The 24,104-nt window shown below is 38.8% G+C and overlaps 4 protein-coding genes across 7 annotated transcripts; 3 read left to right on the top strand and 1 right to left on the bottom strand.

Moving 5' to 3' along the window:
• Positions 1-30: 30 nt before the first annotated feature.
• Positions 31-5,887, top strand: LOC129797164 (histone-lysine N-methyltransferase SETD1). Its single transcript, XM_055839505.1, has 7 exons — positions 31-196; positions 281-305; positions 412-642; positions 719-968; positions 1,031-1,278; positions 1,348-5,188; positions 5,260-5,887. The coding sequence occupies exons 1-7, from the start codon at positions 172-174 to the stop codon at positions 5,431-5,433; spliced, it is 4,794 nt and encodes a 1,597-aa protein (XP_055695480.1). The 5' UTR covers positions 31-171; the 3' UTR covers positions 5,434-5,887.
• Positions 5,820-6,550, bottom strand: LOC129797179 (mediator of RNA polymerase II transcription subunit 21). The gene is made up of 3 exons (XM_055839524.1): positions 6,406-6,550; positions 6,322-6,350; positions 5,820-6,214 (listed from the first exon to the last, which is right to left on the bottom strand). Exons 1-3 carry the CDS (start codon positions 6,445-6,447, stop codon positions 5,896-5,898), a joined length of 390 nt encoding a protein of 129 aa, XP_055695499.1. The 5' UTR covers positions 6,448-6,550; the 3' UTR covers positions 5,820-5,895.
• Positions 6,551-6,552: 2 nt separating this feature from the next.
• On the top strand, positions 6,553-19,824 carry LOC129797173 (uncharacterized). 2 transcript variants are annotated; one of them, XM_055839519.1, is made up of 4 exons: positions 6,553-6,697; positions 6,968-7,384; positions 17,858-18,393; positions 18,784-19,824. In XM_055839519.1, exons 3-4 carry the CDS (start codon positions 17,880-17,882, stop codon positions 19,368-19,370), a joined length of 1,101 nt encoding a protein of 366 aa, XP_055695494.1. In that variant the 5' UTR covers positions 6,553-6,697; positions 6,968-7,384; positions 17,858-17,879; the 3' UTR covers positions 19,371-19,824. The 2 variants fall into 2 exon arrangements, with proteins under 2 accessions (XP_055695494.1, XP_055695493.1); XM_055839518.1 differs by lacking the exon at positions 6,553-6,697 and adding an exon at positions 6,767-6,855.
• Positions 19,825-19,914: 90 nt separating this feature from the next.
• Positions 19,915-23,910, top strand: LOC129797169 (serine protease gd-like). 3 transcript variants are annotated; one of them, XM_055839511.1, is made up of 5 exons: positions 19,915-20,214; positions 21,310-21,641; positions 21,714-22,143; positions 22,371-22,654; positions 23,282-23,910. In XM_055839511.1, exons 1-5 carry the CDS (start codon positions 20,165-20,167, stop codon positions 23,809-23,811), a joined length of 1,626 nt encoding a protein of 541 aa, XP_055695486.1. In that variant the 5' UTR covers positions 19,915-20,164; the 3' UTR covers positions 23,812-23,910. The 3 variants fall into 3 exon arrangements, with proteins under 3 accessions (XP_055695486.1, XP_055695485.1, XP_055695484.1); XM_055839510.1 differs by having other exon boundaries at positions 19,996-20,214; positions 21,133-21,641; XM_055839509.1 differs by lacking the exon at positions 19,915-20,214 and adding an exon at positions 20,735-20,942 and having other exon boundaries at positions 21,133-21,641.
• The last annotated feature ends 194 nt before the right edge of the window (positions 23,911-24,104 follow it).

The following is a 24,104-nucleotide window of genomic DNA, read 5'->3' as shown; positions in this document are numbered from 1 at the left end:
TAGCTTAGTAGCAGTTGCAGTAGTTGCTGTTTGAAGCTACGTAAAATTTGTGTGATATATTTGGGGATATTTGTCTCTTAACAATATTTACCAAAAACGCAAGGAATATTGTGATTTTTTGCTTCATTTCACAACTGGACAAGTTACTGGGCGGTACGCTTTGGGGTGGACATGGAAGTTGCCGCGGAGACGCGAGGTAAATGAGTAGAGAAAGATTTATGGTAAATGGCAGAGAAGTCAGGCAATATTCAATGAATTTGGTCCCTTCTCATTCTCCCAGGAAAGGAAGAACGCCCCAAAGTGAGGTAAGATTACCCAAAAAGCTCCTTAAATGATAAATTTTTTATTTACAACTATTCAATTGGAATTCCATGTCAAAAGATTTGAAGGTTATGTTTACAAATTTTTTAGGAAGATGAATGGCGCGATTGAAAAAAGCGGAGCGCCTTCAGGCCACAAGGTTCCACGCAACTATAAATTGCTCGTGGATCCATTCCTTCAGAAGGGAGCCACCAAAGTATATCGATACGATGGAGTTATTCCGGGAGATCCCACGCAACCTCCCATCGTACTACGGGATCCCCGGAAACCCCTGGCAAGGCTTCGAACACGCCTTGACCCCCTGGATTTACCTGTGCCACGGTAAGGATGATTAATATGGGCGTTACTTGCGTGCTTTCCTCGGCAGTAAACAACTCAATTTTTGCCATGGTTACAGGTTCCGGATCGATCAGAACTACGTGGGGGAGCCGCCAGCGGTGGAAATTACAATAACAAATCTCAATGACAACATAGATAAGGCTTTTCTAGGTGATATGATCCATAAATGTGGTCCTACGGATGAGATGCACATCTACTACCATCCTGTATCAAATAAGCACCTGGGTGTAGCTAGGATTGTCTTTGAAACAGTCAAATCTGCACGGGGATGCATTGAACGCTTCAATGGGACATCTGTGATGGGAAAGGTTTGCTCTTTTTTTTTTCTATGGCTACTTTCATTTCTGTTAATATATCAATTTGTGGCCAGGTGTTGCATGTTTTTCACGATGCTTTCGGGGATGAGTGCAAAAAGTTCCTGGAGAATGCTACGAGTGAGAAAAAAGCTCCTTCAGTTCCATCAGCACCCTCAACTGTACCGTCAATGGATGAAAGGACAAAGTCAGACACAGACGGAGATTGGGATCTGGAACTTGAAGCAGCAGCTACAAAGTGCAAAGAGAAGTCTCGAGATTATGAGCACTACTCTTCTCATAGCGGGGACTATGAGGGTGATAGGTAAGTTATTATTTTTATTTATTTTTTTCTGTGAATTTTTTTTATGTTAACTTTGGGGAAATACTTTAGGCATGACATGGATAAATATAGTGAGAAAAAGGACAGTAGAAGGTGGGAGAAGGAAGGACGGAAGCACCACAGATATCACCACAAAAGCGATCGAGAAAAGGAAAGGCGTGATAGGGAGCGTGAGTATGAGATGCCACGAGAGCACCACGAGCGAGATCATCATCGGGATAGGGGTGAGAGAAAGAACAAAAATCGCAGGCATCGAGATCGACGAGAAAGGAGTAGTAGCATCGACAAGTATGCGTACAGTAGTCGATCAGAGAGGGAGTACTCAGTGTCAGTCGATGGCTATGGCACTCCAATGTCCAGTGACATCATGTACAGCAGCACCCACTCGAGCTACATGGGTGCTCACTACGACTCAATGTACCCCTATACGGCGACGGCCTATGCTTCGACACAGCAATCCCATGGATATGGACAGTATGTTGGGACATCTGTGTGGCACCCAGGAATCCCATGGACAGCCCCAAATACAGCTCCACCTCCGCCAGAAGATGAAGATTGGGATGCTGAACTAACACCGGCACCCCCACCGCCAATGGAGGAGAAGCCAAAGAAGCAAAAGGGTGGTAAGGAAGAGCAGACCGAAGAGGAAGCTGCAGCAGTGCCAGATACGGAAAATTCAAATCTCGATCTCGATACTCGAATTGCAATGATGTTCAAGGATAAAGCAGCACCGCCATTCCTCCAGTTCGACAGTAGTGACAGTGACGGTGAGGGCAAGCATAAGGAAGAGGGTGAGATTAGTGAGCAAGTGGCTGTAGAAGTGGAAACGACGGAAGTGAAGGTGGAAGAGAAGTGTCGGGAGAGTTCTCTTAGTCCACCGGGCACACCACCGAGTCCCTTCCTTTCACTCGAGGCGTACCAGGAAGCGCGTATTTTTTCGCGAAAAATGTTGCGGAAGATGGAAAGGGCGGCAAAGAAGTTGACGCTCGATGAGGGTGCCAGTGATATCTCGTCTAGTGATGATGAAATTCTCCTCGAGAAGGGTACTTACAGCCCCTTGCCTCCGGATAAGATTGAGAAAGACGATGATCAGATGTCATTATCATCGTTATCGTCGACAGAGCCCAAAATTGAGGAAGATCCTCCGGCGTCCGCGGAAACTGCGGCACTTCCAGTAAAACACGACTTTCATCCCTCGTCGGCATATCTCTACCCAGCTGGAGCACATCCTTACTATCACTACTCGTCAGACTACGAATCCTATCAGTATATGAATCCCTACATCTCAGGATTTATGATGAACTCAGCTTCGGGGTACTACCACATACGACAGGAGATTCAACAGGAGCCACCCAAGGACTCCAGGGATCCCCATGCTGGTACGATATCGGCTGTTGTGGATCAAGTGACGGCTGAGTTAAAGCAAATTCTCAAGAAGGATTTTAATAAGAAAATGATCGAGAATACTGCGTACAAGCGCTTTGAGTCATGGTGGGATGAGCAGGAGCACAAGAAAATTACAACAAAAGTCCCCGAGATTGGGATAAAACCACTCGGGGAAGCTAATCAGATTCGCACCGAAAAGAAGGCTCCAGACATCAATCAATTATTGAATAGCAATCTTGAGAATCTTGACTTGAGCAACTACTCAGCGAGCTTTGGTCTGGGTTTGCGTGCTACAATTCCCAAAATGCCGAGCTTCCGACGAAAGAAACCATCTCCTGTACGCCATGACGATGAGGATAGTAGAAAGCACCTCAGTGACCAGGAGGAGATGGTTCAGGGTTCTGATACGGAGAAAGAGGATGTTCAGCATAAATCGAAGATCTCATATAGTCGCCCAGTGCAGCAGCATCATCGTGTACGGAAACGCAAGGGTAGCACATCTAGTTTCTTTACAACATCCAGTGAGGATAGGAGTAGTGGTAGTGACTCGGACACAAGTTCTGACTATTCTTCGGCATCAGAACTCAATGAGAGACGAGTGCCACAGAAGAGGGATAATGAGAAGCGCATATATTCGGATTTCGAGAGCGATGACGATGATATAACGCCGACAAAGGTTGTGGAATCGGTAGCAAGGCGCATCGGAAGTGCCAAGATGCAAGGAGTATATTCTGACACGGATACAGAGGAAGAGACCGAAAGGGAATATGTAAAGAGGAAGAAGGAAAGGAAGTCTCCAGCTGCTGCAGAGATTGTGACGAAGAATAAGGAGATCGAGAAGGATGATACAAAAATTCCAAGAACACCCGGACGAGAAGAAGATACTCGACCACCTTCAGAAGTTGTGGCACCTCCGAAGAAATCTGTCTTCAGTCTCGATAGATTGTACAGTGATTCGGATGAGGAGAGGGAATATCAAGAGAAGAGGCGTCGCAACACAGAGTACATGGAACAGATTGAGAGGGAATTTGAGGAAGAGCAGAGGCGAAAGCGTGAAGAAGAATTGGCTGAGCAGGACAAACAGAAGAAGAAGGAAGTGGATAAAGTTGTTGAGGAATTGCCTCCAGTTCCATTCAGTCCCATGGATCCGGAAACACCAATTCTCACGAAACCCCCACCGACACCAGGAGCAAAATTATTTGACAACACGGATCCTTTAGGAAAATTCATGAAGGATAAGGAGGCAGGAGTGTCGGATAAGAAGCGAAAGAAGCCAATGCCTGAGACGAAGGAGATGCCGAAGAAAAAGAAGGCAGCAAGTGATGTTAATGGGTACATTCAATCATTCGAGCAATTTGTCAAGGAGCACGATACAAAGGAACCCAAAGGTGTTGCTGAGGAGAAACCTCCGGCAGCAAAGTACTCTCCCAGCTCATCAGATGGTGGTTCAAGTCAAGCAAGTCAGGCGAGTCAGGTTGCGCTGGATCATTGCTACTCATTGCCACCATCAGCATCACCAACTTCATCTTCCCAATCATCCCATCAGCAAGCAACTGCAAATGCTGTAAAGGTTACATCAGAGATTCTGGCTCACGATCATGGCTACACCACGAGTGCATCTATGCCAGAGGCTACTACACAAGCCGTAGTTCCAGCAGCTGCCCTCAAAGTTGCAGCAAAGCCCAAGAAGGAACCTGCGGCAAAGGCGAAGAAGGAACCGGTGAAGAAACAAACGGAGAAACAGGTGAAGGTTGCACCTTTCGTGCCACAGCTCAAGTATGCAAAGAGAGATACCCACGGAGAACTTCTCGTGCTCTATGAGTTCCTTATGAAGGGCATCGATGCCGAGGATAGTGAATATTTGCGCCGTAGCTATGAATCCCTCCTGCAAGATGATGCAAATAGCTATTGGCTAAATGCTACACATTGGGTGGATCATTGTTCTACGGATAGGACGTGGGTGCCGCCGACACCGACAAAGAAGAGGAAACGCGATGTGGATGACCTCAAGCCACACGCTTCGGGATCAGCACGAACCGAAGGGTACTACAAAGTGGATGTGCGGGAGAAGCAGAAGCACAAGATGACCCACATAAAGGCTGAAGGAGCTGGTGCTGAGTCAGCTAGTAAGGTCCTTGTGGCGAAGATGCAAGGAATCTCGAGGGAGGCACGCTCCAATCAGCGACGTCTGTTAACTGCCTTCGGTGCAAGTACCGAATCTGAATTATTAAAGTTCAATCAATTGAAATTCCGCAAGAAGCATCTGAGATTCGCCAAGTCGCAAATTCACGACTGGGGATTGTTTGCACTGGAACCAATTGCAGCCGATGAGATGGTGATTGAGTACGTGGGACAAATGGTTAGGCCCGTAGTGGCTGATTTGCGGGAGAATAAGTACGAAGCAATTGGCATTGGGAGCAGTTATCTTTTCCGCATTGACATGGAGACCATCATTGATGCGACAAGATGTGGAAATCTCGCGAGATTTATCAATCATAGCTGCAATGTAAGTTTACAAATTTTCTCAGAAGTTTTTTTTGTCTATAAAATATTTTCATTTTATCATTATATTTGCAGCCCAACTGCTATGCAAAAGTAATTACGATTGAATCGGAAAAGAAGATTGTCATCTACTCTAAACAACCAATTGGGATTAATGAGGAGATCACCTATGATTACAAATTTCCTTTGGAAGATGAAAAGATTCCGTGTCTCTGTGGGGCTCAAGGATGCCGCGGGACTCTCAACTAATTCGGTGATAATATATTCAAAGTTCAGAGAAGGTTTCCTTCTCAATTTTTCCGCCGAATTAGTTATCATTTCACCATTCTTCTGAAATGTATAGGATAAATTTTTGTGTAAAAGAATTCTAACATTATAAGTTTATTGTACTTTCAGCAAAAAAAAATATTTTTTAGTTTTTTTTTCTTTTTAGTGTATAGTTGTCTTAAGTTAAGGAAAAATGAAAATTTTAGTTAATAAAATCAAGTGATTTGAAAATAAAAAAATAAAAGAATAAATGTAAAAAGTTCAACGTGTCAATCGATTTATCCTTTGCTATATTAATAACCTTCTGAAGTTATGTAAAGAAACAGACAAAAAAAAAGAAATATCTTTTGTAATAAGGATCAAATTAATATGTTGTAAAATAATTTATTCCTCGAGAGACACAGAGTCAGAGAATCAATAAAAATTTCATGATTAAGATTTTTTTTAATGATCCATATCGAGTTGAGCCTGTGCAATGTCGCTAAGAGCAGCTTGAATTTTTTCCAGGAGAGCCTCACCACTCTTCACGACTTCCTCAAGGCGCTCGGCAGCTTCTTGATTTTCCACTTCTAGCCTTTTGAGACTCTGTACTTGAAGCTCTTGACCACAATCTTCATTCGGTAGGGACTCTATAAGTGTATCAATGTCCTTTGCACAGCGACTTATTAGCGTTGAGAAGAGCTGGGCATAATCCTCCTGCTGTGTTTGCTGAGGTGTCTGAGAGCCAGAAAAACGACTCGGCGGAGCATATTGTTGGAGTATTCTGAAATAAATAATTTTAATTTGCTTTATATCCTTAAAATCTCTATTACAGGTTTAAAAGCAATAAACGAGACTTAAATCCTGAGTCTGCATAGAGCATAAACTCACCCAATACTGTTGCAGAAGTTGTCAGCTTGCTGCAATAAAAATATTTTATTTCTTTGCTTTTAGAATGAATTTCAGTAAACTCACGAGATTTATAGTATCCTGAAGCTGCGTTAAACGGTCTGCCATGGAAATTTCCTTTTATTTTCCCAACCAAATCAAGCAATTTTCTAGAACAACAGACAAACAAAACGTAAACTATCCGCCAGCTACCTCATCCATTCTCGCATGTGTTATGTTGAAAGATAAAAGAATTTCGCTTCAGCCGACGTACGATCACATAACCTAGTTTTATGTTCAAAAAGTTCAACTGTCGGAAAAGCCAGGGAAAAGCTACAAAACATAGCTTACATAAAAAAAATGTCACTACAAAATCCTGGTAAGAATTTTTTATAATTCGAAGAAAAATAACAATTCTGAGGACTTCTTTTTGCGGACATGTAGGAAGAAATGGAGGAAAAAATCAGTTGCTACAGATCGGCTACAGCAGCAAATTAGGAAACTGCTCTAAGGAGAAGAATGCGGTTGTTGCTATATGTGAGGCATCATCATGAAGAGTAGCCTCATTATATATTTATTCCTCTGCTATTTTTTCATAAAGGTTTACAAAATATTTCAATTTTATTAATTACAAAAATATCTTTTTCAGCGCTTCAAAATACGCGCGCGTTTTTTTTATGTTCACTGCACTCACTCCGGGTATGCTGCTGGGAGATTCTCACACAACAACTCTATGTAGCTCCGTGGTACATAATACCTCTCAGTTCCATCGCGGCCGCAGTGAGTGGCGGAAGCAAGTTACAGAGCTTAGTTAGAGTGTACCACATAAAATTAAAAGAACTTTTTATTCTTCAAAAGTGGTACAAATAGACATATTTTCTGTGTTAAGTGATCAACAAAATATTGTAGTGAGTGCTGACGGTGTTGAGTAATTTCTGCGGAGGAAAGGGATTATGGATTAACTTGGTCAGCACTTAGACTCACAATTCTGACCAAGATCGGAGATAAAAAAAAATCAACCTTCCACAGCATTGGATAGAGACACTAAAGTGACTTCGTATAAAAGGTAATTTCTACACACATAGTCGTTAAAATTATGTTGAGAGGAGATTTCATGCAAAACTCGCTCTTTTAGTTAATTGCTAAGTCGCACAAGAGTTGCAAAAGCTAAGGAGGTGCCTTTTAATGCAACTTATAGCTAGTGCAAGAAATTATAAACGAAGCCCTCCAAGGGAGTGCAATCATTCCGGTTTAGTTCTTTTTACCCTCACCTTTTATGTTGCATTCTTCCGAGAGCACGAATTGAATTTCATTCTCTTTAAGTGTACCTACATATGGCATTGTTGTGCCCAAGAGGAAGAAATTCAATGAAGGCATGGAATAAGATCAAACCAACACAGAGCAATTGCGGTTCAGTGTTCAATGGTGAAAAGAAAAGAAAAATTCTTACCACTATTGGAATTAATTTTCTGTGACTTTTTCTTTAAAGCTCTCATTAAAATGCTTTTACTTGCGGTGTGGTCACCAGAACATGCAGTGATAAATGCAAGAAAAACCCCGTATATATTTTTATTAAATAACAATTAAATAATTTCTTGGTGGCGTGCGTGCTAAGGCAAATCTCGGGTGAATTAAAAATAAAAAAAATAAATAGTTGGAGGATTAATAACGGGCCTCGCGGGAATCGTTCATGTGGATCATCATTAGAAATTGAATGAATCATACACCTACTCAATATATATTTTCACATTTGCTGCACAAAAGTTTTGGCGTTGCAACAAATAATAAAAAATTGTCTATCTCGGTAAACAAATCTTCTTCGCACTGGAAATTAAATAGAATTGTTTGATAATGAACTTGAGCATATAAATGTTGTGCAAAAAGAGGCGCACAATCGAGGTAAAAGAGAGAGTATACCATATAGCGTCACCAAGACCACAAAAACAACACACCAGAGCCAGTTTCTTCCACCAAAATGCTAATTTCAAACGGAAAACCTCTCAAAAGTAGAAAAATAAAATGACAAAAATATATTATAATACCACAGAATTCTTTGCCGTACGCCACGATCTTCTTGTCTTTCACCTAGGCTTTTGTCTTCCTTTTTTCGACATTTCATGAGGTTTTTTTCCATTGAAATTTCACCAAAACTACGCACGACAGTCATGTCGATTCAAAAGAAGAAAATAATAAAGATAAAAGCTCATTAATTCGCTTTTTTTATTTTTTTTAAAACAATTTACAACTTGGTGTGGCGAAAAGGAAGCAATTGAGGTACACACCAACCTACCATACTCTGAAAAAAATAGTTTGTAGCGATGTTTGTCAAAGTTTGTTAAAGGATATTAATTTGGAGGTAAATATGAAATTTAACAAACATAGTTTGTATTTGGAGATTATTGGTTGTAAAATGTTTGTAAATTGAGGAAAAAATACAAAAAAGTACAAACTTTAACAAACATTTCACAAGTTTTTGCAAACAAATTTTAATAAATTTGGAAGAACAAACTTTTTACAAACTTTACAAACATGTTTGTATGCTGGTTTGTTTGTTTAATCAAACATTAACAAACATTTTTGATAAAGTTTGTTAAAAGGTTTGTTGTTTTAGTGCATTAACAAGCTATAACAAACGTTTTGATAAAGTTTGTTGAAAGATTTGTTATTTTGGTACATTTTTATTAGAAATAGAAAGAATGGACGCCGTTTAAGAAGTTAAAAAAAGCCAGAAAAAGTGGTATTTTGTGAATAATGGAGGTGAAAATCATTTATGATTTCGTGGAGAATCTCCAACTTGTCCATGCAGTTTGGGATTTTTGAGGCAGATACATCTTTGAATGGTAAGTTATTTCAAGATAGCCTCAATCGTGTATGGAATTATTCTTGAATTAAACATATCCTTTTTATTTATAGATAATGGGAAAAATATGGAGTTCCTGGAGGAGAGTGACTTCAGTTGGTTTATATACACGTAGCCACCTGAGTGTTTCGCTACGAATGGAGGAAGCAGCAGGTCGTCCAAAAACTTCCGGAAACACCAAGGAACTCCATTGTGAACTCTTTTTGGCTGTGGCTGGGATATCTCTGCATCAGGATATGGATGGACGGGATGGACGTATCCCCGTGATGGACATTAAAAGAGATTTTCAGATCAGATTCATCATCGACGACGTCACCGGAACTTATGTTTATAATAATAGAAAATTGTGAATAAATTTTGATGATTGTTATTTAAAAGAATATCTCTTATTTTAAAAGTAACAAAATATGACAAACAAGCTTGTAATGGTTTGTAAGGGGTGCTATCCGGATTTTTATACAAATTTTTACAAACAATAACAAACTTTTACAAACATGGATATTTTATTTTGAAATAACAAACTTGGAGATTAAAAAGTAATCTCCTTTGACAAAAAAGGGCTTTGACTCCTTTTCACTTCCATGTTTGTTAAAAAATGTATGGGAGTTACAAACTTTGACAAACTCAAATACAAACTATTTTTTTCAGAGTACATTTAATTGAAGGCGATTCTCTGTGGCCTCAATTTTCGTGTGCAGAATACTTAACGTACTTAAGTCTTCCTATATAGCTTATTCTTCTTCCCTCAAATTTGGTCATCTGCGATATTTTTCTCTTTGGCGAGGCGACTGTCTACTGAAGCAAACAACTCCTCCACCTACGGATTAATTGGGTCATTGGCCGAGGTCACGTTGTTGTCCGTTCTTTAGTTAAAAGTAAAATGGCCAAGAGACAAAATGTGTGTTAAAATGATAATGCAATTCTCCCACAAAAACAAACTGACGTGCATATAATATTCTTTTGTGAATTAAAAAAAATTATGAGTCATTTTACAAAAAAAAATTACAATATAATGAAATTTTCATTTACTTTTAAATGTCTTGGAAGAGCAGTTGAAAGATTTAATTTTGTGTTCAAGAACAAAATGTTTGTAATCATGATCAAAACAAATCATATAGTTCAGGTAGAAGATTTCATTTAAAAATTCTCGTTAAAGTTTCTGGACTTTCCACATAGTTTAGATTATCTTTCTTTAAAATTACAAAATCATTAGTATGTAATCTAACTTTATTTAGCATCTAATTTGATTTAATAATATGTAGGTATGTAATTAAAATTAAGAACTCCTTTGTATGTTGCATGATATTGAAAAAGAAAAGCTTTAAAAAGTAGGTATACCAAAAAATATAGCATGGATGGAACAGTATAAAGCGAAAGAACGGTAAGTAAAACTTACGGGCTGTGATTCTTTCTTTGTCAGTGAAATGTGAAATTGACGGAAAATTGAGGATGGGCAAATTTTGAGGAGAGACTTACTCGCGAGCCGAATCACAGCCAACGCGCAGTAATTTTGAAGAAAGCCTTAATCGTGGCAAGCGTTGGCTGTGATTCGGCTCACGAGTAAGTCTCTCCTCAAAATTTGCCCATCCTCAATTTTCCGTCAATTTCACATTTCACTGACAAAGAAAGAATCACAGCCCGTAAGTTTTACTTACCGTTCTTTCGCTTTATACTGTTCCATCCATGCTATATTTAATTTTTATCTTTGCAGTTATATATATTTATCTTTGCATTTTTATATGTATATATAATGTATATATCTATGCATTTATATATATTTTACTTTACTTTTATATGTGTATATATAAAACGCCCCGCTTCGCGGGGCGTTGGTCTTATGCAACTCAAGATATGACATGTTAACTTTAAAACGCGATATCTCCGGAACGGCTACATAGATTTTCTTCATTTTTGGCATGATGAAAGATATTATAGTCAACTATAATATATCGAAAAATGAAGCAATTCTATAAAGCCGTGCTCGAGATATTCATCGAAAACTCATCGAAAATTTTGTTTTCGATTTTAGCGCCACTTGCGGTCATTTTTTGAACTTGAGATGTTCCGAGCAGTTGTAGGGCTCGTTAATATCTTTCATTTGAGCCCGAGTTGATCAAAATCGGTCAAGCCGTTCTCGAGTTACGGCCGATTTTCGATGAAAATTTGTGACGGCCATATTGGCTAAACGGATTGGCCGATTTTCGAAAATGAGGTATCGTTGGAAAGGTCTTGATGGCCCCTACAACATATCAAAATTTCAGCCCTTTAGCTATTACAGGGGCTGAGATATAGCGAAAACAAAACTTAGGGGTGTTCCAAAATGGCGGACGGGGGGGTGGGGGGTAAAATTTGACCTCATAATCGAATTTCTTCCACCCGATATATTAACTTTGCCGTTGACCGCAAGTCTCTATCTATTACCGTTTTCGCGCAATTTAGCGTTATACTCCGGCCGGCCGGACGGCCGGCCGGAAAGATTTTTGGCGCATACGTTTTTTGGAATGTAGGGACCCTAATTCGTGCTCATCCCAAGTTTGAGCCCGATCTGACGACTTTGCATTTTAGAGTGTACACAGAAGCTGTGCTTCTTTGAAGAAAGAATCACAGCTAAAACTGATATAAATTTTTAATGTAATTGCAAAAGAAAGTTTAATTTAAAAGAAAAAAAAACTTCATTTATATAAAATTATTCGCACAGAGTAATATAAAATTCAATTTGAGAAAATTTAAAAGTAATCTCATAAGATGAAAACGAGTTGAGAGAAAGAAGCTCTCTGTTGAAAAAAAAAAGACGGAAGTAAAGTATTTACCCTTCGCATAAAATCTGCGGAATAGAGTTGTTAGCACTTTTGCATGCTTTATTAAAATGTAATGCAATTGTGCTTGTGCGGGTGAGGCAATTAAACAATTAATTAAAACAACATAGGGATGTATAAAATACAGTCTGAAAGTGCATAGATTGAAAATAGTATTAGGTATAAAATGGCAAAATATGACATAAAATCACGGAATGTTTGTCTTTCTCTTGGCTCATGAATGTTTTATGCATTAAGATCACGCGATCGTGTCAATTTTTCCAATTATTTTAATACATTTCTGTGATCCCTGTACAAGATGTGCATCGGATAAGACAATTGCAACTAATTGGTGGGTTTTCTATTGCAAATTAGAATTTTTCACGCGGGATTTTTCTTTCATGTGATTGACACATAATTTAATTAATTCCACACAATCTACCTTTTGACCATGAAAACTTCCGAATTTTCGCAATTTATGTACGAGAGACGATGCAAAGTGTGACCCAATTTGGCACTAAATCTACCGAAATCTACGACCTCCACTAGAGAGCCTAAAATTTATTATCTGGCAGCAAACTCTTTGAATAGGCCTCTTCAGGTCTGTGTAAATTGATGGCACACGACGACAAGCTTCTTGGCTTGCGAAGATGTGCAAAAGAAAGTTCCTGGACACATTTTCTCCATATTTATACTCTTTGACTGTGCCACGGAGAAATTTCCACATGATTGTGTGTATTTGCCACAATTAAAAGTTTTGCATATTGTGCAAGAGCCGCCAAAGAATTCGAAAAAAAGAATCACATTTTTTTTGACTTTGTGCGTTGAGATATGATGGATAAAGCGGTGTTGCAATAATGAGTAAAATACTAAACAAAATAATTAATTGCGCAAAAAACCCCACACAAAATGCGACACACAAAGTTCTTTTTCATTCGACGTGTTAACGATTGATAAATTTCTGCAGCAAACGTATGTTATGTATAATGCTGGAATAAATAGTGCTGCTGGTAGCTATGTATGTAGTAGGTAACTAAAAATTATTAAAATTCCTACAATACGTGGCTAACTGAATGGCACGTAAAGCCGGAGAGAGTGAGAAGAGCTCTTTGATAACATTACGTGTGGCTCGAAAATATAAACCAAAGTGCAAGAAGAAAAGTAGGACGTACATAAAAGCACTCGAATTGATGTATCATTTATTGCAGATCAATCTTTTATGTTTGAATTCTTGTTAGTGAAGAATTGTAAGATTAGGTCTAAAATCTTTAAAAGACTAATGAAGTAAATTGTCGCTTCGTTCCAATTTTCCTCGCTCCGCTTCGCACAAGGTTTGGAGATAAAGTAATTGTAATGGAACAAAGATTTAAAATGTTAATATAGGTTCTAATAAGATCTAATATAGGAGCATGACACTCTATATAGATGCATGACACTCTAATAAAGGTGCATGACACCCTAATATATGTGCATGACACTTTTATACATGTGCATGACACTCTAATAAAGGTGCATGACACCCTAATATAGGTGCATGACACTCTAATAAGGGTGCATGACACCCTAATAAAGGTGCATGACACCCTAATATAGGTGCATGACACCCTTATATATATGCATGACACCCCATATAAATGCATAACACCCCATATAGATGCATGACACCTATTACATGTGTATGACACTCTAATACAGATGCATGACAGTTTTATATAGGTGCATGAAACTCTAAAACATGTGCATTATACCCTTATAAATGTGCATGACACTCTAATATAGATGCATGACACCCTTATATATGCATGACACCCCATATAAATGCATGACACCTATTACATGTGCATGACACTCTAATACAGATGCATGACAGTCTAATATACGTGCATGACACTCTAATATAGGTGTATGGCACCTTTACATATGCATGACACCCTATATAGATACATGACACCCTATTACATGTGCATGACAACATTATCAACATAATACATAGATGTAGGAGAGGATTTCTCATACAAAAATTAATAAACTCCTTACAACAAAATTTACCATAAATCTCAGATTTATTTTGAGAAAAATTTTCTATAAAAAATTGCTCTATACAGCATGATATCTGAAAGTTATTGTAATTTGGAGGTCAAATATCAATTTTTCTCAATTGTCTCTCACGATGTGAGATATGTATTTCTCAATTATTTTGAGAAAATTGCAGATTTATGTGGAAGTTCGCTAGTGTGGAAGGTGGGAACAAAAGGGAAATAAATTGCACACGAAATATCGTCTTGGCCCAATTTCACATAATATTTTTTTGCAAAAATGTTTTATAATCTTTTGGAAATATTTAGTGAAAAAATTTTATGTCCATTTACTTAAAGTTTAGTATAAAAATTTTTATCTTTGTTACTACAGTGCGTGCTAATGATTGAGAATATTCGTGGAAACGTAGAATGAATCAAAAGAGGAGTTTCTTGTTGTTTTGAGTCAATTTCCGGTTTCATTCTCGCCTCGCGCACCATCTCGTTGGTCATTGGTGTCTCTTGTTCATAGTCTGGGTACGGTGCAACAGACATCAGGGTCAGTGTGGTACATGATACTTTCAATTTATAGCTCTCAAAATTATTTTTTTGTATCACTATTTGCAATTCAATGATCCTATTGTGCTCAAATTTATTTGCATGTGAATTATGGTTTTTTTATTTCACCAAAATAACAACCAAATGAGTCTTTCTTTCAACATGACCGACCTAAAGGTTTTTTTCTTCTTTTTAATTTGGAGAAATTGGCTGGGAATTCACTCACATAAGATTTTTTTTTCTTCTTCTGAAGCAGATTTGTGTCTCATGTGCGCGGGCCTTTCTTCCTTGTTACCAAATATATTTCAATTAACCCGCCACATTACTATTTCCGTCAATTGTTGACTTGAATATTTATTTTGGCAATTTTGCGCTTGACTTGAATTTATATAGTTCCTTCCTCGTAAAATTCCACTGCGAATATATCTCTCAACTTTTGCCTAAACTAACGAGTGACTTTTCTTGTATGCGCTAACGCAAAATATCTACATAATTCAAGTGAAACTTTTTTCGTTCTTTTTTTCTCTTCACTTATCTGGGCGTTAAAAGGAAGTATGGTAAATATTTGTCGTTTTTAAAGCCCGCCTGTTACTAATGAATTCATTTTTTCATTCACACCTAAATCACTGTCCATCAGACCTATACAAGATTATGGTATAAGCATAAATTGCGCTTTGTGGGAACGGAGAGTGGTAGTGAAAATTTGGATGCAATTGAAAGTTTTTTTTTTATCTATGTACACCTCTTTCTCATTATTAATTGCGTGTACCTGATGATTTTTTAAAGCTCCTCTTACCAGTACATAGTCAATAGTAATGTTGATTCAGTGAAAAGTTGGTAATTTACTCAAAGAGTGGATGTCTTTTCTTTCCATTTGATTTCATATTACATAGTATGTGTTCACAACCAAAGTATCAATTAATTGTTCTCAATGATAGACTTGAAGATCATTTCTCAGTATCTCGCAGTACTATATGCGAAAAACTACATTGTTTCTTTCGGTGTGTAGTACACCGCAAGTTCATCAATGGAAAAGCAGCGTGGTCATTGAAATAAAATAGTTAAAAAGTTTTTGTAAATGAAAATGAAACTCATTTCCATTTTAGTGTACATACACACATACAATTCACGATTGTAAGATGAAGACATTTCGTGCAAATTGGGGAATAATTTTCTGCCTCATTATTAGATAAACAAATTTTAATATTCATCAATCATTATCTCAAATATGAAAGCATTTGTTCGATGTGAAAGAAATGCTTTTTGCGAGAAACGCGACGCTTTTTTTTCGCGCCAACAAATTCCACGTAAATTTTTCTCTGATTAGCATTAGATAGTTGTTGTTGAATGATTAAGCTATATAGAGGTAATTGAAAGTGAGAAAGTCATAATTCTCGTAAAAGAAATTTACCAAATTCCTCTTGTTTACTAAACTCCGTATTGCAGTGATTTTGAAAATTTGATAATGTTTATTCTGGGATTTTTTCCAGAAAAAAAATTATTCATGTTTTTTTTAGAGTCAGAATGTTGAATATTTTATTGGAACATGTTAAACAAACTGAAATAATGTTGATCTTGTCTTCCGGTAGAATATAAAGTGATTCATTTTCCCAAAAACTATAAGATTCATTTGAAAAGAATGAATATAATTAAATACGAAATTAATACCATATTGATTCATTCTATTTAACTTAATCGATCTTAAGGAATTGAGAATTAATGGCGACTTAATTTAAAACATATAAGAAGAATAAGATTAAAGTAAATTTTATGATTTAATTTTACTTTGCATATTCATATAGCTTTTCGTGAATAAATTGTGTTATTGAACTCCTCCTAAGAGAGACTGCGTTTGGCCTTCATTGAAGAAATTTTCACAATTTTCCACCCCGAGGTTGTTATGCAAATTAAGCATGAAAAGGAGAGAGATATAGAGAAAAACACTGAGTCACAGCCATCGAGTTCTCACAATTCATTTTTATCTCTCAAGAAGGGGGTACCTATAACTATTTTTTTTTCGTGCTTGGAGAAAACTCTTTTTGTCTTCCCATTTAACCCTATTCTCATGCACTGACTATAATGGAAATAATGAGACTTTTATATAAAATGAAATACAATGAATCTAAAACTCATCATTGATGATGTGAAAGACACGCGGGCCCAGTGGAGCTAATAAAATGTAAATGAGATTCGAAGCGATCACTCTTATTTTCATCTCACAAGAAGCATGAATAATCTCGCGCGCGTGATTATCTTTCAAGCTTTTGCGATTCCCAATCGAGACGCAATTTCTTCAAAAATGTTATTCGTTGTTCTATTCCCATCCAGTATTAAAAAAAAACATGTGACATCACATTTATCCTCGAGCATAAAATGATTTTCTTTCGGTTATACAAGAATGGGCAAAATTGATTTTCTCATCTCCTTTGTGAAATCACCTGTGCCCTCGAGGAGAGAATTTGTGGCCGTGTGAAATTTTCATCGGATCTCCCATTTGAGCTATATGCTACTAAAAAGAGTTAGTGGCTGATTTTAGGAAAATTTCAAGCTACTGTGGCCCATGTAATGGCAAATAATTCCACAATATCCCGCGCATGAAAATATCCAAGGCCTCCCCCTCTGCAAGAGTCTGCAAGAGAAAAAGATCTCTATTGTTTTTTCACCAGAAATAACACTCAAAAGTCCCAAAAGTGGTCACGATCGTACAGTCGTGCCTTTTGATATAATTAAGCGATTGGCGTAATATACTAACTAAATTGCCATGCAGAGACGCGATGGAATATTCTTTTGGGTTCCCCCAGCGCATAGCTAATAAAAAGCCCTGCGCGTCAATCTTGGGAAGAAAATTGAGAAAGTTTGACTTAAAGTAGGAGTTTCACTTTGATGAATGGGAAGATTCACGCAATTCTATTGAATATGTTATGAGCATTAATATGCCAGGGAAATTTTATTCTCCTGCACTCTTTTTATGCGAATTATGCGAAGTATCGGGGATTTGATGTGAGAAACCATCAATCTCTTGGACAGCACGCTCTGGAGTTGTACCATGTAGTATTAGGAAATATCAGACAGATCACACTGACTGAGAAGAACACATTTCTGCCTTTAGGACAGAAAGTGCAAATTATGCAGATGATTGACAAAGAAAAGAGTGTATTGTCCAGGAAGTGGCAACATTGTCGGAAAATATATAATGGTTTTCCTCGACAATTCTCCTACCTGTGAGTGGGTGTGATGCAACTTTTCCCGCCGACTTAACACAGAAGAATGGCTCCATTGATGATGTGTCTTCCTGGCTATTCTCTTTTCAGACCACCACCAACAACCACTAGCATGCTGAGGGCAATTGCCGCTGTTGCCATTTTTGCCGGCTTGGTGACTCTGGGTGCGGGACATGGGCGTATGATTGAGCCCCCGAGTCGAGCCTCAGCCTGGCGATATGGCTTCAATACACCACCCAACTACAATGATCATGAACTTTTCTGTGGTGGCTTTTCGCGGCAGTGGCAGCGAAATGAAGGCAAATGTGGGGTTTGTGGAGATGCATACGACACACCAGAACCAAGGGACAATGAATATGGTGGCAAATATGGCCAAGGAGTCATTGTTAGGCGCTACAATCCAGGATCAGATTTCCTCATACGTATCGAATTGACTGCCAGTCATTGGGGATACTTTGAATTCCGAATCTGCCCCGATCCAGCTGGAAAGCAAGACTGTCTCGATGAGAATATCCTTGAAATTCTCAGTGGATCACCTGCTGTACTTAACGTGGATGATCCCGCCACGCGCTTCTATCCTCGAAATGGAAGCAGAGTCTATGAGATTCGAGCTAGACTGCCAGAAGGTAATACGTTAGAATAGAAGGTAATGAAGCACATTAAAAAAAATTATGTTTAATCAACGGATTTTTTCAAACAACAAAAATTGCATACCTTATGGCAAATTCAGCTTTTATGTTATTCTCGTATTTTCAGTTTTTGTGAACATTTTTTATCATTAATGAAAACACCTTCTTCAAAAAGATTCATATAATGCTGAAATATATTTTGCTGATTTTCCAAAATATTAATTCTGAACATCATAAAAAATATGTAGATGTAATATCAATATGTACCATTATTATGTTGAAATGATGATGATTTGTTTATGACCACGTTACGCATGATAATAATTGCTATGAAAAAGAATTATTCAAATATTAATATTCTAATTGATAAATTCTTCAATTCAACAGACTTGAAATGCGAAAGCTGCCTGTTGCAGTGGATCTATGTGGCGGGAAACAATTGGGGAATGTGCGAGAATGGCACGGGCACAGTGGGATGTGGTCCTCAGGAACAATTCCGTGCATGTGCGGACATCTCCATTGGGTATGGAGCCCCATCACCGCCATTACGACCCATTCGACCGGGAACAAAGACGACGCCCAAGACAAAGATGTCGGAGGCGACGCGCCTGCCACCTGGAGCTGCGGACGAGCCACAGCCCGAGGGTCCCAAATACATTGGAGCCCTCATTGCCATTGTGTCCCTTCTGCTGGTACTCTGCTGCTTGGCTGTGGTTTATCTGTATCACTACCATGGACAGAGAATCAAGCATCTGATGCGGTGGCAACGTACAAAAGCACCTCCCACTGCCACGCACCTCACCTCCGTGGAATCTGTTCCAGTTCCACCACCCAGGACAAAACGGCATTCGCATCACGTGTCGGAGATCGATGCACGAGAATCGAGTATTCTTACGGGGAGCAATTCACCGCCACCGGGAACACGAAATGGCGGAGGCCCGAAATTGTCGAAAGTGTCGCCAGAGTGTGCCTAATTATCTCTCTCCCCCGGGGAGTTTCTTCATAAACATCCTCATCTAGTAGACATCGTACAGTATTCCATCCCGAGGAGGAAGTGCGGCATTTAAATTCCTCTCATACATTACTGAAGACTCAAAAGATATAAGAAAAAAAAACTCTTTTTTGTATAAGTGTGTTTGTTAATGCTAAGTGAACGACAAATATCAATTTAAAATACCTAATAAATTACTTCCACAAATATTACGATTAGATTGTTAAGTGAAATTCTCTGTGGCAAAACTATGTAATGTTATGTAGATATACCTAAAAGGTATTTCACCCACTAATCTTATATATAGTATTATATTTTCTACAATATAGCTATATGAAGAAAAGGAATGTTGCGCAGAAATTGTCTAAAAAGAAAGTCATTTTGTGATTTTTATTTATTTTATTTTCTGTATAATGAATAAACCCATTTTCCGAGAAGAACATTTTGTTATATTCTCTATTATGGCTATATTTACAAACACTAATGAGGATTTTCAGCGGAGAGGTCCGCTCAAAATGCCATCTTTCGCACTTACGTAGTGACCGAACGGGTATTCAAATGTGATCATCTTTGCTATCGTCTAGTCTTTTCAATATAATACTGCTCTCTGATTAGTGGTCTAATATTTTGCATTTTAAACTAAATTTTTGTGTCTTAGCTCACGTTTTTCCCCTTAATCGTGTTCCCACGTGCATTTAAACGCGTCATTTGCAGTCAACTGATTTTCTTCTATTTCATTCATCGTTGGAAATTCCTATCGCTTCAGGGGCTTCAGGCATGGACCTCTGCTGGAATCTCTCATGGATGTTTCAGTACTGGAATCTATGGTAAAAAAATATATATCACATACTACCTGGGGCAAAGGGATTTTTATCATTTTATCACTCTGATCATACATATTTTTAAAGTATTTTTCTAAATCGTTTTTTTTTATTTCTATTTTTATCACTAAATGAAAAGTCTTTTGATTTTTTTCATTACATAAAAACTATAAATCACAATAGATTAACATAACACTGTGTAACTTTTTTTTTCGCGAATTCTCTTGGTCTTTTCATCAAATATATTGGTGATATCGTTCTGAAAAATATTAATTTCTTCAAAAAATATCGTACAGAAAAAAACATCCCAAAAATTCTTAAACTCTCTGGCATAACTTGTTAGCACAATCAATCACAATACGATAGAGATGCACTGCCCGCGTGTGTCGAGTCAAAAAATCTGTTTCCTGCTGAGTAAATTAATGCCGAATGATTACCACACTCATCATGCACCCGAAGGTGGATCTCCTCATCAGCAGTACCCCAATCCGTCTCTGCATGCTGTATTGCCCCACCATGCCGCAGAGATGCTTCTTTTGCATTCCGGAAAGATGTCTTTGATTGTCTTGCCTGGACAGAGATCATACGGCTGCGTCACAACGACGAGAGTACCTGTGGATCTCCCACCCCGTGCAGTGTTGTGCTTTCGTATATGTGATCTTCAAAGTGCTAGGCTTGTTGAAGAAAAAAATACCATCGTTGTTGTTGGTATATATGGTTTCCCGGTGTTGGATGTACGTACATAATAGTTAAAGGAGAAGAGGAGAGAAAGAGCATGCCCCCACAAATTTTGCTTCCTTCCAAAATATCCAATTAGTCTGCTCGAGTCGCTCCGGCCGTGAGCATGTTTTTCTAAGTGCCTTCTCAGCTGCGTCGTGCTTGTGTCTCAAGTGGATAACAGGTTTTTCCTCTTTGTAACTCAAGTGTATTCCCCACAAAAGAAGTGGAAGAATAGCTACATTTTGGACAGAGAGACAAATTCCGCATTTAAACACATACACACGACCCAGAGCATTTAGGCATCGAGAAAATTCGCGCACGGAGGATCGCAATGAATTCAATGTGGTGCTTTGCTATCTTCCTCGGTATCCTCACATCAAGTTCATCTGGTCAGTTAGTACCGAGCTCGCCGTGCCCCAATACATTTCGCTACCAATTCGACGGTGGCTCAAGCGAATGGATCGGTATCGGGAGGATCGCTCATCCGCCCATTGGTGAGGACATAATGCTCTTCGTCACACTCTCAGTGGGTACCCAGTTGACCTCCAACTACGTTGGTGAGGTGAAAATTCTGGGGCAACCTCAGGAGATTGCCAATCGGATCTACAATCATCAGCCGCTCAATTTTGAGGTGCGCTTCCCCATCCAAAATCCTCTGCCAGAAGTGTCAACAATTACAGTGAATGATAATATAATCTGCAGATCAGAATACAGTAAGAACAAAATATCCACCCTTTTAGTAACACTTTATAAAAATAAAAATAAATAAAACACTATTCCCTCAGCCACACAGTATGAGTACACAACAAAAATTCGTCTTCAGTACACCTTCAAGCCACAGGGAGGATCACCAGTGCACCTCAACAATCAAAACTTCAATTCTGATTTCAATCAAGGAAATGGAGACGACTCAGGTTCCTCACTCAACCTCGGTCTACCACAGACGAATGATTTCGGCTTCAATCTAGGTTTTCCGGATGTTACGCTAGGACCCTTCTCGTTAGGTGGCAGCGATACGTCGCAATTTTCCTCCCCCAATGTTGAGCCGCAGCAACAGAGACCAACACAAGTTCAGCAACGACCACAGATACAACAGCAGCAACCACATATTCAACAACAGCGACCACAGATTCAGCAGCAACAACCACAGATTCAGCAGGTCCAGCCGCGACCACGACCTCCAAGTTTGCCGTCGTCCATTGATAGCAAAGACAGGTATGTGTGTTGGGGAAGCACCTTTTTCGCATATATAGCATCATGTTGCCGCTGATGAGTGTATTCGCAATCGGAATGTGTGTTACTGTTATGATGATATTTTCTGCTGTGGACACACAACAATCCCTTCCCCATATGGGCTTTCTGTGTATCCCCGGAAATTCCCAAACACGCACAAACACGCGACCATTGAACTAAAAGCATGCACGAAATTTCCCTTCCAACAGCGGCAACTCAGGTGTCACGTGCGGGAAACCCGATCCTCTCGCCACTTTCACCCCACTCATTGTGGGTGGGTCATCACTGCAGCGCGGCACATGGCCCTGGCTCGTGGCAGTGCACGTATACAAGGAACATACCCTCGCATTTCAGTGTGGTGCCACCCTTGTCTCCCAAAAGGTTGTTATCGGAGCAGCACATTGTTTCAACGATCGCCAGGGGCAGAAGCTTAAAACGGAAAATGTTGTCCTCATTCTTGGGCAATACAATCTCAAGAGACCTCAGGAAGAAGGTGAGTTTTATCGTGTTTGGTATTTCTCCTCCAATACATTTTCAGCACCACTGCTGTGTGATTCACAGCTTCGACTGGATCTTGGGTATTTCCGAACAATATATCACACTTCAAAATCATCACCATCAATTACCTCTTTGAGATATTCTTAAGGGTTTTCTTTGCGAAAGTTTGTATAAAACTCTATAATTTGCTTTAACAGCTTTAAGAAGAAATTTGGCAGAAATGGGAAATTTTTTCCCCAATCGAATCAATTTTTTAATCTTCAAATTTATTTGAATGGAGATTGTGTTTTGATTGGAAATTTTAATTTTATTGCGAAAATTCCCGCGATTCAGTTTCCTCATAAATATTTTTTTTTTAACAATCAACAAGAAAGCTCTCGATGATTGCGATGATCTTTGCGAAATTCATCAGAATTGTTATTCTTGAGTGAATCTCCCAAAAAACATAATTTTTCTGAAAGAAAATACTAAAAGAATTTAATAGAAATCCATAAATATTTGTACTGCAAAAAACATAACTCATCTAACTCATGCACATGCATAACTTTTCCATGAGGTTTTGTTTGATATTTATTTGGCACAGATTTTGCGAAATTTCACTCAACAAAATTTCTCTCTGTAGGTTCAAAAATTGTCTACCCGGAGAGCATAAACAATCACCCGGAATACATGAGTGCCCACAAAATTGATTCTGACATCTCGGTGGTTGTGATATCGCGTGAAGTGGAATTCACGCAATACATCAGGCCAGTCTGCCTATGGAGTGGTCCTGTGTCGCAGGATTCAGTAGTGGGACGAATTGGTGTTGTCGTGGGATGGGGACGTGATGAGCATGGGAATGTGAATACGCCAGAGCCCAAAAAGGCTGAAGTGCCCGTTGTGTCAGACGCCACGTGCCTTCGTTCCAATGAGGCCTTCTCCAAGATCACCACAGATCGAACCTTCTGCGGTGGTTGGCGCAATGGCTCCGATGGGCCATGCAATGGAGACTCCGGTGGTGGTCTCATCTTCGACATTAATGGTCGCTGGACAATCAGGGGTATTGTCTCAGCTTCCCTCTCGGACATGCTGACGAGCTCATGCAATCTCAAGGAGTACGTTGTCTTTACGGATGTCGCCAAATATGTAGACTGGATCAGATCGTTTATTTAGCAAAATCAGAAGGCACTCAGCAATACCTTCTACCTACAAAAAAGTCAACTTCTATACTTACTATAAGACAGATTTTAGACGGAATAAAATTTGATTAAGTAGTCCAAAGTGTTTTGTGTAAACGAACCAAATATTCAGGAAGAAATCTCTGGTGTTGTCACAGATTTATTGAAAAGTTTATTTTGCTTTATACTCTTCATATCTTGTGCGTCTTGTGCTTGCGATGTGATTCAGTATGTCATTGAAGATTTGTCTGCAGAGTGATCTTTTGCCCATTTAGGTTTTGCTTATGT

Source organism: Lutzomyia longipalpis, chromosome 1 (assembly GCF_024334085.1).
Source record: "Lutzomyia longipalpis isolate SR_M1_2022 chromosome 1, ASM2433408v1".
Lineage (NCBI taxonomy): Eukaryota > Metazoa > Arthropoda > Insecta > Diptera > Psychodidae > Lutzomyia > Lutzomyia longipalpis.
The sequence above is the reverse complement of the archived record's forward strand: the minus strand, read 5'-3'. Positions and strand labels throughout refer to the sequence as shown.

What these genes read in the sequence shown, in the direction of transcription:
- LOC129797164 (XM_055839505.1), top strand. Translation starts at nt 172, where the DNA reads ATGGAAGTTGCCGCGGAGACGCGAG. An exon ending in GGGGACTATGAGGGTGATAG is followed by an intron (nt 1,279 to 1,347) that starts GTAAGTTATTAT and finishes GAAATACTTTAG; the next exon opens with GCATGACATGGATAAATATA. An exon ending in TTATCAATCATAGCTGCAAT is followed by an intron (nt 5,189 to 5,259) that starts GTAAGTTTACAA and finishes TTATATTTGCAG; the next exon opens with CCCAACTGCTATGCAAAAGT.
- LOC129797169 (XM_055839511.1), top strand. Translation starts at nt 20,165, where the DNA reads ATGGACCTCTGCTGGAATCTCTCATGGATGTTTCAGTACTGGAATCTA. An exon ending in TTTCAGTACTGGAATCTATG is followed by an intron (nt 20,215 to 21,309) that starts GTAAAAAAATAT and finishes CCTCACATCAAG; the next exon opens with TTCATCTGGTCAGTTAGTAC. An exon ending in CAAGAGACCTCAGGAAGAAG is followed by an intron (nt 22,655 to 23,281) that starts GTGAGTTTTATC and finishes TTCTCTCTGTAG; the next exon opens with GTTCAAAAATTGTCTACCCG.
- LOC129797179 (XM_055839524.1), bottom strand. Translation starts at nt 6,447, where the DNA reads ATGGCAGACCGTTTAACGCAGCTTCAGGATACTATAAATCTC. An exon ending in TTCAGGATACTATAAATCTC is followed by an intron (nt 6,351 to 6,405) that starts GTGAGTTTACTG and finishes TTTTTATTGCAG; the next exon opens with CAAGCTGACAACTTCTGCAA. An exon ending in AACTTCTGCAACAGTATTGG is followed by an intron (nt 6,215 to 6,321) that starts GTGAGTTTATGC and finishes TATTTATTTCAG; the next exon opens with AATACTCCAACAATATGCTC.
- LOC129797173 (XM_055839519.1), top strand. Translation starts at nt 17,880, where the DNA reads ATGCTGAGGGCAATTGCCGCTGTTGCCATTTTTGCCGGCTTGGTGACT. An exon ending in TCGAGCTAGACTGCCAGAAG is followed by an intron (nt 18,394 to 18,783) that starts GTAATACGTTAG and finishes TCAATTCAACAG; the next exon opens with ACTTGAAATGCGAAAGCTGC.